This window comes from Nipponia nippon, unplaced genomic scaffold (genome assembly GCF_047370975.1).
Source record: "Nipponia nippon isolate SJK-2023a ecotype South Korea unplaced genomic scaffold, ASM4737097v1 scaffold_7, whole genome shotgun sequence".
NCBI lineage: Eukaryota > Metazoa > Chordata > Aves > Pelecaniformes > Threskiornithidae > Nipponia > Nipponia nippon.
In genome coordinates this window covers 18,460,049-18,473,552 of record NW_028262391.1, presented here as the reverse complement: position 1 = coordinate 18,473,552, position 13,504 = coordinate 18,460,049, and the positions used below count along the sequence as shown (strand labels likewise).

General features: G+C 38.7%; 1 protein-coding gene across 10 annotated transcripts in view; it reads right to left on the bottom strand.

Moving 5' to 3' along the window:
• Window positions 1-13,504, bottom strand: part of TRIP12 (thyroid hormone receptor interactor 12) — an 82,679-nt gene that overhangs the window by 36,361 nt on the left and 32,814 nt on the right. For 7 of the 10 annotated variants that reach the window (XM_087740440.1, XM_087740439.1, XM_087740444.1 and 4 more), the window contains 2 exons: window positions 9,557-9,682; window positions 7,762-8,561 (listed from right to left, as the gene is read on the bottom strand). In XM_087740440.1, the coding sequence (XP_087596566.1) occupies window positions 7,762-8,561; window positions 9,557-9,682 (926 nt within the window). Of the gene's footprint in view, window positions 1-2,580; window positions 2,697-7,761; window positions 8,562-9,556; window positions 9,683-13,504 lie in introns of those variants that run through there. The other 3 variants (XM_087740447.1, XM_087740448.1, XM_087740449.1) reach the window with 2 other exon arrangements.

Sequence of the window (13,504 nt, the reverse complement as noted above, 5' to 3'; positions counted from 1 at the left end):
TTCTGTGTACAGGAAATTTCTATGTAGAAGAACAGCTTCTACATAAGAACCACAATAAGCCCACAGCAGTCTTTAGTTACCTCAGACTAGACTGCTATACGAGTAAAAGAAAGGTTCAGATATTTACTTTTACTCATTAGAGTTAAGTAATACTAAACTCCCAGTTGTTACCTAGATACCTTTTCCTAACCTACACACTACAGTTATAGAAGAGCTTGTAAGTCTTTCTCATGCTAAGCAGATATCACATAATGGGATACACGTTTATTACTTCCACATGTTGATGTTCAAAACACTTAAAAAAAAAAAGATGCTTTGGCTTTAGATAAATAGAGAAAAGAAAGTTACATGGCAGGGGAGGTCAGTGGTGGTTGCATCTGTTTTCCCCCACCTCTGAGTAATCTGTGCAGCATAAACTTAATCATCTTCACTAGCTGAATCCTAATTTTTAGTCAGTTTTATTCACATTAGTATGGCTTAAGAATAACTGCCTTAAATCAAAACCATGCTCCCCTCCAGAAGTCAAGCACTGCCAGCGTTGAGATCTGTCATAAGTATTATTTGTGTTCCTATTTCAACTACATCCCTTCAACCCCTACCACTGTCATAAGGTCTTCCTTGAGGCAAATAACCAAGCATATCTCCACAGCTGCGGAAAAGGAGTTTTCAAGTTTTTAATTTAGAAGTACTTGCACTGTTGAAGACTGACCCAAGTGATATTAATTTGCTCTAGGTTATGAAGCCATTGTTCTGATGACACATGCCACTGCACAACCAGGTAAATCTTAAAGACAAAAAACCCATGCAATACCACATTCTCAGATGATGAGCAAGCTTACTATCAGGCTGAAATATCCCATAACAGCTTCCAAACTAGAAGGTTGATAATTAAAGTGTCACACATTAAAAAACCTTATCAGGCCAGCTTTATATTTCAGCCCCCCCCCCCCCCCGCATCTACAATAAATAAAAGAGAACCCCATAACATTCAATTCAGACATACTAATACTAGAACACATGTAGTTTTGAAAAGATGAGAAAGTTAGATCACTGCTCCCTCCTCTGGCAAAAAAGCAGAAATAAAACATATTTAGATGTGCAATGTTTTTGAGCATAGTACCTATCAAACCGACTCCTGTCTATTTCCTTAATCCTAAAACATTCCAGGAATGCTGAGTTGTGGTAGTGAGGGATGAAAGGATAACTATGCAGCTTCTGACTAGATAACAGAAAAAGGGAAGTGATCTGAAAAGCTATTATTGACCTGGTCAATAGTCTGTCCTTTCAAACACTGTATTTGACCCAGGAACACAATGCTGTGTGCAGTTAAGTTCAATGCAGATGAAGGTTAACCTGATATTCGTTTATTTACCACACACCTGGCTTACTGACTCAAGAAATGTGGCAACCTTAAGAAAACAACAAGGTTTTGTATTTAACAGCCACCAAGCACTGAACTGAATTGAAGCAGGCCAGCCACCTGAATTTTCAGATGGTCTGTACATATAGAACAAAATATGTAACTTTTTCAAATATTCAAAAAAGCCATGGCCTGTTTACTACATATGCTTTCAAAGCAAAAATTTAAGTTGAAGTTGCTACAACAGAAATACACGATGACTCCTATTTACATACAGTAAGACACTCACAGGGGAAGGGGAGGGGGGAGGAAGAGTGTGTTATAAAGTAGAGACACAAGACAAAAACAGTTTGAAACAGTTGCAGCAGGATCCCATGCCACAGCTATCTAAGCTTCTCAGGTACTAGAAGGGCACAGATACAGCAGAACTTCTTCACTATGAGGGTGGTGAGGCACTGGAACAGGTTGCCCAGAGACATTGTGGATGCCTCATCCCTGGAAGCGTTCAAGGCCAGGCTGGATGGGGCTTTTTGCAACCTGGCCTAGTGGAAGGTGTCCCTGCCTGTGGCAGGGGGGTTGGAACCAGATGACCTTTAAGGTCCCTTCCAACTCAAACCATTCTATGATTCTGTGAAAACTCCCCTCATAGCTGGTTATATTTTACAATTCTATTGTAAATGCATGCATTTTCTAAATGCACGCTTTAACTGGCACTAGGTATAGCACTGTATTACTCCACAGATAAAATGTGTTTACCACTCTGAGTTCATATTACATATATGGAAAGGCAGGCTACTTGGTACCTATAACAACATGGTGAAATTCTAAGTGAGATGTACTTTTGCTTTACATTTAGAAGAATTAAGTATTCACTCTGTTACAGTATAGTTCACTGGAAAAACATACAAATACATTTTAATTCTTTATGTCAGCACACCACTTACTACTTCAAATCTGTGGGTACTAATTTTCAAGTAGTCAGACCTAAATATTAAGTAACTTCGTATCAGCTTAGTAATAGGCTATCAATGAGACACCACACACCCACTGTAAGTGAAGTAAGATTGACTTAAATTGTATCAAAGTGGGATTTCTGCTAAGGGCAAAGGTTTCACAAAACAGCAGAGCCAGCTTAACAGTTTACTGTTGTTTAACAGTATGGTACGCTCACTCACGTCTTATTGTCCCCAAACCAATCCCAAGATGCACAAAGCGCACACCTGATACATTCTCTTGTTCCATTAGTATTCTGCCAGTTTGGTGAGTTAAGCTTGCTTAACACAGGTCAGATGAGCACAGACACCATGAAGCGGTAGGGCAATGAAGCTGTCAAATGGGTTGTCCTTTTCTGCAAGAGGCATTAAATTAGCTGAGCCATCTCTTTAAACTGAATTACCTCAGTAAAAGGGTTTTAGAGAATGTAGAGTTACCTAGTTACCACTTGGTGGATGAGCTGCAGAATGTATCACAGCCTGAGCACCCGGAAGAGTTGAGCTCATTTTCTCCTGCCGCTCAGGAAGAATGTTATACTTGTCAGATCTTTTTGCATGCTTCTCTTTTCCCAAGTCTTTATTTCTCTACCTCTGATGTATTTACCAGGGCACGTATGAGCTTCCACCTCCCTCTATTAATTTCAAAGGCTAAAAAGGCAGCGACTTGTTCCCTTCCTGCTGTTTAATGCCACTCTCTGCCCTTAAAGTTTGTTGTTCAAGAAGGCTTCTTAAGTCAATCTTACTACCTGGATCTTTTGCAAATCCTTTGAGTCTTCCCAATATCATAAGCTCAGGGCTGCTAATTTCTTCAGCACAGAACTGAACCTTCTTGCTTTCACTCGCATTGTCGTCAAAATTTTATCTCCCCAGCTGTGAAGTCTGGACTGCCAGCTCACACTGCCAGCTCAGCCTCTGGACTGAGAGTTAGTCCTGTACCTATAGGAGTTGCAACAGGTTAACAGCCCCAAGCCTTCACTGGTACACGGGGCACCACCAGCATTTAGAGAGATGGGATTAGAGATGCCCTGTGACTGCCTGATGAAGGAAAGCACCAGTCATACTGCCATAGACAGACAGCAAGGGCTTTCAGAGGAATTAGTTTCATATTCATCTCCAGAAGTTGTTTATTCAGCACTATTTCTGTAATATACAGAGCTATCATCAAGAGATCCGTTTCAAAGAGCTAGTAAAAGTTATGAACAGAGATGGACTTCCAATAAACCAAAAGAAAATTAGGTTTAAGCAGGTCATATTCAGCAACTGCAAAAACTTAATTCTGAAGTTTACATCTGAAAGCAGAGGCATAGGTTTCCTTATGGCAAACAGATATATTGCTTATGCTCTGACATCATCCTATTTGCATGCCAAATACTCTTGTTAACGACTCTGAAGGAAAATAGACTCAAACAGGCTAAACCTGAAACAGCACAGCCTAACAGAAGTCAAACGAAAAAAATCTTGAGAACATCTTCACATTTAAGTGTGTTTACTGGTCAGCATTTTTTTTTAAAGGCTTTTTTTGTTGCATGAAAGAAACAAGTTCTGAATGCAGCTGTAACTGCATTCATTTATTTTGACTCTGAGTGTATTACCCAAGCCAAAACAAAGTTAGTCAAACTTTCACAGTCCATAACCTGGAAAGCCCTTTATTTGCAGTAGAAAGATAATCAGTAGAGATTTACTTGTTAGGACTGGAAGTTTAGACTTCACATTGGCTCCTGTGTTGGGCTGCTCTCCTCCTCACACAATAAAGACAGGGTGAAAATAGCTGTGGCAGGGGAAGGCAAGACGACCTCCGTCATTCTAATACTCCTCCATTCCCCTCCCTCAGTACCAACCCAGACATCCCCAACTCTTGATTATAGCCCCACACAGCCCATCACTGCTATTAAACCAAGCGTCTCCAAGCTAGTCATCTCCTCAATCCCAAGTCCGCAACTGTAAGGCTTGAACGACCATCACGCAGACAGCACTGTCACCCACAATCCCAAATAAACTAATTCAGAGCTATTTTCAGTTTCTTTTCTCCCTCACCTCTGCCAAATCTCTTGAAGTCAGGAGTTATAGAGCATTCAAGCTCCATGCTCCCCTTCATGTGGCTTTTTGTTATCCTGATAACCTCTCCAGCCCCCAAATCTTAAATTATTAGGTAGAGGCTTCTCAGTCAGCAACAGCCACCCTAAGTTACCCTGCTCTCAGCACTGTCCCAGCCATCATTGCCAGCTTCTTTCTACTTAAGGGCCACAAGACACTACACAAAGGGCAGTAGAGATTTCCCTAATAATGGAGACATAATTAAGCTTGTTTTTATATTGTTACATAATCAGTGAGATGACTCAATTCGCAACATTTAAAAAGCCCCTACAAAACGTAGGGCTTGAAAAGGATGTGAAAAGAGACAAATAAAGAGAGCAAAGCAAGAAACTTGCCTTTTTTCTTCCCCCATGTCAAGAAATCTGTAGCTACAAAAACCGAGGTGAAAAACTTTATTCTAGCCTGGTTTTATTCTTCCAGCTAATTCTATAGCTGTTACTCAGTGATGTCACTGCTTAGTTACTCAGACTGCTGTGTAGCTGAAGAGTCTGAAAGTCACCTTGGCTGCATTTAACACTTATTAATTATCCAGTGAGGACTGGACAAGAAACCTCAGGGTATTCCCCTCTAATATATGAAAAGCTTCTGCAAAGATGGCAACCATGTGTCTCCTCATTCTTCTTTTCAGTAGAGTAAGTCAGCTCAGCTCTTCCAGTTTTTCCTTCAAAGATCACAACTACTAATAATTCTTCTTGTACCTCCTGAACTGCAATACCCAGAAGTGAACAGCATTGCATTTATACAGACATGACTGACCACAGGTTAGCCAGAATAACTTCCCCTCTCCTCCCACTTTTCCTCCTAGAACCACTCCCCCGCCATCATTTTTCCTGAAGTTTTTGCAGCTCCTCAGAGTTATGTCTGCATGTTTGTTTTCTGTTTATCTCCCACTAATTCCATAAGCCCTATTTCAAACTTCTTCAAACATCTGTTTCATATTATACCCCTATAATACAAGCCTACTGAGCTTTCACTTTCTACACAGGACTACTATGACTTCTAAGGACATGTTTCTAGGCAGAGGGGTATACACCTCAACAATTTAATCTAGATCACTGTTTGCCTTACTGCTTTAGAAAGCTTTAGGGGTGTTAATGTTTGTGTAAAACATCACCTATTTCTGTTCCCTTATCCTCTACTAGCTTGCTACAGAAAATAAATTTGAACTTACCCATTCTTCCTTAAAAACCTACCCTGGACGTTTATTTTCTTAATATTTTCTTGACACTTCTCAGCATTATCCAAATGCGTATTTTGTTAAAATATTTCAAATTTGTCCCAATATTTTCAAGTTAGTGAAGCTGTATGACAGACCTAAGTTATTTTCTCTTTTTAAAAAAAGGGCTGAGCTAATAATAGTTACTATTGATTCCAAGATCACTTCAATCTGTTGTCAAAGAGCTCTACTGCACTATTTGAAAGGCTGAGGCTATCTGAAAATACCATAAAGTTTACCACTTTTCTTCTGTTCTAGGTTGATTTCTTACTCTTCGTGATATTCAGTATAATCACTTATCCTGATCAATGACAGTCAATATAATAACTTTTGGAATAAGTTTTGCTGTAATCTACAGTAAAATAAAGAGGCATTAGACATTTTAGACTTCCTAATATCACCTGTTAGTACTTCCCCCCCCCCCAAACTGGGATGCCATCTAGAGAAAGTAACTTTAACCTCTATCGAGTCTAGAAATGTCTCTCACCACGCTTTGCGCCCCTTACCAGTGACTTTTGATACACACACATACATACCTACAGTCCATGCCAACTTGGTTTTGTGACACATACGTGAATGTCTTTGTTCAACTTAAGTTTATCTTTTTGCAAAAGATAACTTCCAGGTCAGGGAAGAGCTAAAGCTAGTCAGGCTGGCTTTCTCAGTACATTCTTTGTGGAGACAGTTTAGGCTCATTCTCAATGCTGTTTTTCAAGCCACTCAACACCCCTCCCCCCCTTACATTGTGCTATCCCACCCTTCCCCTTCTCACTCCTTGCTGAAGTTTTGTAACTTGTCACATAAATTACTCTCTGCCTTCACCTTCTCATTGTTCACTTGCTGGAGGTGAATTCTTTCTCCTTACTGTTGCTTTTCTTCATTGCTAAAAAGTTGCCTGTAACACGGACAGACTTAGCTAAGAACTTGTGGGTCAGTCCCATTCTTGCCCAGTTCCTACCCACTCCCCCCTCACTCCAGCCTGTGCAAATTCAGAGTTTTTACTCTAGAATTCATCACCCAGTAAGTCTTGAACCATGGACCAGGTAGATAAAACCTTGCTGTAAAGAAAGTAACTCCTCTCCCCTTCCCCAATGCCATTCTTCCTCAATTAGGTTAGGTCATTCCAGAATCAATACTCCAGTCATGCAAGTTATCCAAAACAAGCCTGTTAGGTCAATTAAATCTATTTTGATTATACAGGAAGACATCCAGTTGCTCTTGTTTATTTCACATACTTCCTGCATTAGCATTACCTATAGACATGCCCTAGTTGGGACAGGTTACTTGTGATCATGTTTAGGGAAAGGAACAACAGTGAGCAAGCTTAGGAATCCAACTTCTTAAAATCAAGTTTTAGAGAATACATGCTAGAAGTAAATCATACAGCACACAAAGGCAGCATAATGCATTTCAAAAAAAATTTGTTCAAAGCAACAGAGCTGCAAGCATATCTGCACACTAGCAAGCAGGTGCTCTGCTTGGAGACAGCCTGTATCTCTTACTTACAATGTCCAAGAACAGTACCTGCTATTCAAATTCAGCGCCAAAGAGAGGACATATTTTGTAGGAACAATTTAAAAGATAAAGCAACTAACATCCCAGGCACTAGGTACACTAGGTTTAAAAGACTGCTCTTTTTAAAGTAACATCAGAGATTCTCACAGTAAGGAAAAACTAGGAAAGCAGGCTTGAAACAAGAAACCACATATTATCTACTTGTTTTCCAGCATTTATCATGCCCACTTTGGGAGACAAAGCTTAAGAAAATGAGAAAAAAAAAATCTCGCAGGAGGTATATAATCAAGCGAGTTTTATAACGTGTATGTCCCCATCACAACATCCAACTAGTCTGCATGTATTTTATTTTTAAAATTGACTTGCAAGACAGAGAACCAACTTATAGAACACTGACTGTACTTAAATAATTTGCTTTAGCTGTAAATAGCTTCAGTCACAGCTTTACTTAAAGCTCAGCAGAACACACTAAAAGTTAATTTCTCTAAAAAGATCCCAAGAAGCCTGAAAACAATAGAAGCATTTGTTTAGGAGACTTGATTTTAAGACATACATGCTTATTCTTCCACAAAAGAACAACTTACTTGCTAGCTTAGCCTGTAGTCCTGAAGGTCCAGGTTTTGATGACTCAGACTTGGAAGAGCCTGGTAGAGACAGTTTTGTTTTAGGGAGACTGACTTTGGGGCTGAATCGAGCAGCCCAGTCAAACTTTGAAGAGCCACCTGTTTTACTCGGTTCTTTGTCCCTGCTACTCCTTCTTGGACTGGGGCTGGATGCAGAACGGGAACGTCTAGCTTTATTCTGGTCCTTTCCCTGTTTCACTCTGGCACCCTGAGGAACACTAGAAGAAGCAGAGGCAACAGCAGAAGAGGAGGAGGATGTGGAAGCTGAAGAAGAAGAATCAGTGATGGTGCTACACCCAGCTTTGGCTGAGGTCACCGATTTTGAAGCCAGCTTGGAGAGTTTTGCTGACTTCTCTTCAGCGCCAGTTGATTCAACTGCTGAACCACTCTTTATACAAGACAGATTCTCTGTCCTTTTCCGTTTCTGACTTCGGGAGCTACCAGCAGCTCCACCCTTTCTGGTGTGAGCCTTGCTTGTTGATGGCAATTGTGTAGACTTCGGCTGTTCTTGGTCTAAGTATCTTCTCTTAGATTTAGTATGTGGCTTGTTAGTTTCCAAGGAAGTTTCAGTGTGTTGAAGTGCTTTGGGTTTTTTAGCAGAGCTAGGAGAATTGGTCCTCCTGTAATCTGGACTAGCACTGCGTTTAACTCCTCGAGAATTGTCTTTCTTAGGCACTTGCCCCGTTTTTTGCTTTTCTGAAGTATTGACTCTCTCTGGATCTTCTTGTTGTGGTATTAAAACAGCAGATGAACTACAGCCTCTGTAGAAGTAAGCAGGAACAGCATTAGTGTTGAACTCAAGAAACCGCTCAGTTGCAACAGTTTTGCAAGACAAATGTCAGCATTCTCTAATAATAAGGAAACCGCAGGTAAGAAACACTGTTGATTATTAAGTTTACATTGAAACAAGAAAAAAAAAAAACCAAACACATGCTTGTATGAGAACAGTCATATTGCAAATCTTTGCTAGCATGAAAAGTATAATAAATTGCTAAACAAAAGCACAATACACTGCTTTTTTTAAAGAGGAGATATGAGGCGACTTGGATAGATTTTACCATGTGATTTTTTTTTTTAATAGATATATCAAACTGATTAAAATGAAAAAAAAAAAAAAATTCAAGCCATGAAGCTATTATCTGAATGTTTGAGAATATAAGTTCCACAAGAGAGTAAGGAGTGTTCAGTAATGCATAACTAGTCATAACTGGATTCTAGTTCAAGGAAGGCTCTTAATGGAAGGATAGCTTCTCATCAATCTTGAAACTGAGGTAACGAATCACACAGAAAAATGGCAAAATTCTCTTCTACGTGATAGAAAACTATTCCAGTGTGTATATAGCAGAAGTATATGAAGAGCAGACAAAGCATGACCAAGATGATTACCCTGAACACAGGCATACTTTAGACTGTTACATGTTTCAATTAATACTGGACATTGCTCAGAACTCCTTGGGCAATCTTCCCCCAACCTGAAGCAGGAAAAAGGGAGAAAGATTTTGCAAGTATTCCAGGACTAGTTATGCAGAAATCATTTCCTCCCCATCACTGATGGAATGCTCTTAGTTGGTGAATTAAAAAAAACAAAACACAAACAGAATGTGAAACACAAATATATCCACTGAATGCAGTACCTAGATTAGTTGAAATCTATTAGTCATACGTTTTATAAGAACTCTGTATAACTAGATATATTATACACAGTTGTGAAGCGCAGATTAACACTGGTTAACATATGAATATGAAGCACAGTTACCTTTTAGAAAAGTGTCCCTTGGACTGCTCAGAAGTAGTATTAGACTGCACTTTGGGTGTCTTTGAAATAGATTTTCTACTCTCAGGAGGGCTATGTGCCTTATGTTTTGCCTGCCCTAAATGTGACCTGTCAGCAGAAAGTCAAAACAGAAAGCTATCAGGATTCCAAGATACAGATACAAACCTGTAGGTGGAATTATTATTTATTTTTGGACCATTTTCAAATGTTAGTTTACAGCTTCAAACCTTTCCATATCAACCCCTAACATTAAAGCAGTATTTCAAAAGAATCACCTGGTGCAGTTACAAATCACTACCAGTGTAACTGTGTTGTAAAGCACACAATTATTTAGTCATTTTAAACAAATAAAACTTCTTCTCACACTTGAGCTGTGCAGTTAAATTCAAATTTTTCTAGCGTGCAAGATTACTGCATTATTCACTTAAGCATTAACCTAGCACAGTAAGGCACAAGACTAGAGCACCTGTCAAAGACCTCTTCTCAGAAATAGATACATACTCATCAACCTCAAGATTCCATGCATTAAGACTTTATCCAGTTACAAGTGTTTACAAGTTTGTCTCTTTGCTCTTCAGTTTAAAAAAATCAAATACTCAGAATGGGAATGCAATCAGTTCCACTCAGTAGGAAAACTCAACCCTGCCAGTTATTTTCTGGCTGCAGATCCACCAGTTCAAAGGCTTGAGAGCTGTCTGGTAAGAGGTGAAGTAAGAGGAATGAAGAAATGTATGCTACCGATGCAGGCAGTCAGATGAGACAGGAAACCTGTGATGTTAGAGAAAGGAATGAGTTTCACATAGATAAGCTACAAGAGGTCTTCCAAGCACCTTTCAGCTGCATGCAGAAAACTGTTTATTGTATGAGCTCTGACTGGAGTACAAAGGTTATGCTATACCATAGATAAAATTTAAGAATTAAGTTACATCTTCACATATTCCACATCTACATTCAAAACCAATGAGAATTATAATCTGCAAGACTCAGAAAAGACAGCTCATCAGTATTTAAAACAGCATAGTGTAAATAATTGCTAGGGCAAGAAACATCTCACTTGTACTTCCCTGGATAAAACACACTTTTGACTCTGCTGTCACCAGGAAAACTCTACTGCTCATATCCTACCTATACGGAAACCCCAAGCACCACTAACCTTTACGAAACCTCAAACTAACCTAGTATTAATGCTGGAAGAAGCAATGTTTCAAAATTAAAGAACTGCTGATGATATGCTTATATGCTATTAACCTAGGCTATCTAGTCCTTTGAGTTGAGCCATGCAAGGATCTTTGAATCACATGGGGCAAGGGGAGAAATGGTATTTCAAATTTAAGTGTCCTGCTCCAACCCATGACCCCAAACATCAAAAAGTTTAGGCCAAAAGAATAACTGGAAGAGCAGAAGAGTTCCACAAGCTTTCAAATAGCTTCTTCCAACCAAATGCCAGAAATCCAGTAGCAAAGTCAGAGCTAAGCCTACTATTAACCAGAAAGTTTCACCATCCTTTTAAGGATTTCAACACAAACATAAACCTTAGTAGGAAAAAAGTACCAAGTCTAATCACTTAAGTGATAACCACATGATAATTTGCTTAGAGTTGAAATGGTAAAACTTCAGTAATATGACTGTTTTTCTTAATAACGTGCCTTCCTCTGTTTTCTTCCGAAGTATTCTCATTTAGTCAGTTACTCAAACTGATGAATGCACCTAGACAGCACATACTCAAAACATTTTCTGTGGCTCATCTTTCTAAGAGCATAACAGTCTGAAAAGATTAAATTAACAGCATCTTCTCCATACTCTAGCAATTCGTTTGTATTTCTCATACTAGAAGAAATAATTTTTGCTATCAAAAGCAAGCAAAACAAAACAGTTACATCTTTAGCTCACAATAGCAAACTCCATCAAGGTAAACTTGGGAATGTTTCATCTAATCCTGAGTATTTGGATTTTCCTTTTCCCAACAAAAGATTAAGGCGTGAAATTTAATTTTCCCCTTGAAATGTTTTTATTATGGGAGTAACAGAAGTTATTACATAATTTACACTTGGCAGAAATCTCATTTTTTTTTATGTAAGCTAACTGATCAGGGTTCATTTATTCTGAAGTATATTTTAAAAGGTTATTTTCCCTTAAAGATTTTTGTTTTGCTTTAATTAGAACTGGATTCAACTTAATGCTTTAAGTATTCACAGAACACAAATAACTGAAGATCTTTTCAACTAAAATATGGCTAAAGCAATACATCAAAATATCAAGTACTTAAATCGTGCACTGAAGAGTTTCCACTTGTTCCAGGCTTCCCCCCTTCCACCTTTAAACCCTTCAGTTTCTCACAAGTTTTACAAACATAACTTCATACCAATGTCCAATTTATGTGGACCAATAAAGCCACAACCATATCCTGGGAATTGTGAATACTCTATCATGCAGACTATTTGCATTTGCTTTATTTTCTTTATCCATCAAACTATCAGTAGTAATAACATTCATAGCCAGAGCAGAATGGTTACACTAGAAACATAACAAATGGAGAGTCAGAACTGGTGAGGATTTTTTTTTTATTTTGTTTTTAAAGACCTACTGTGCTCTCACTTCTCATTCTTTGAGTTTAATCATTCACCTTGCATGTGTTGCGAAGAGAAGGTACACAAGACAATAGGAACTGTACATGCAGTAGCTGTACAGCTGTAACACGTCAGTTGAAAGGAGCCTGACATTAACTCCCCTTCTCTAACATTTATGCAATGGCAAGCAGACTGACAATTTGGAACAACTGCCAGATTAAGTTAAGAGAACTTTAACCATACACCAACTAACAAGTATCATTGTCTCAATTTATATTAAGGTTGTGACAGGTTGTGACAGCTTGCTTAAGGTCTAATTAACTTTTAACTTACATACAAAGGTAATTAGAATAGTCAGATAAGCTAGAAAAAGAGAGTAACACATGGAGAACTAAGTGTTATGAAAGGTAGGTGGGCAGCTGGAAGATTGATTCTTGTTAAAGGTTGTAAGCTACCTGTACTTTTGCCCATAAATCAAGGCTCTTAACTCATAACTTACCCAGTTACAAGCTCTTTATTCTTTTCCATTGATGCATCATTCATTCAGAAGCTTCATTTAAACATATATTCTAGCAACAAGTATTCTGAGAGGCTAAGTTCCTCATTCATGATAAAAAATGGTAAGCTAAGTATTTACGAGCTTGTATTTGTCCATTTCCATTAGCAGGGGCAGGTCCAGAAACACTGAGCACTTCCTGCACCTTCAAGTGTTGTTCTGGGGTTTTTGTTTTGGTGTTTTTGTTGCCCCCCCCCCCCCAAGACAGTTTCATAACCCACTCCAAGGCTTCACTCATCTGGGCAAAGCTGTCTGCTGATACACATTTTTAATTCACAGGCAGACACTCAGTTTAGAGTAACACACATACAGAAGTTGACGAGTGACCAACCATTTAGTTTGCAGTGTTTATATAAACAATCTCATGGAAATTGCCAGCCCTTAGCCTTCCTTAGCAAAACCATAATAAAGAACCAACTAGAACCTGTCCTCAAAGAGTTACTCCATGCATATTAAAAAAAAAAAAAACAAAAAAAAACAACCACACACCAACCAAAACAACACGTACCTTTTGAAGTTAGTTAATAAACAAAGTGTTTCATCTAAGTCATGTTGCTCAGCAGCTGAGAGTGAGGTATTAAATGCTTCCAAATATGAAGTCTACAAAACTAAACACCCTTTTACTTCTGTCAAAGGTGAGATTAAAAAAAAAAAAAAAAAGCAATAGCACAGATGAAATAAGCTGTGTAAAAAACCCCCTACTTTCTCTCCTCAGAAATACTCCACCTGTCTTCCCCACCAATTCAAACATTAAGTCTAGTTTTTACACAAGTCTCAGGTAAGATGTTAACAGTTAACATATTACCA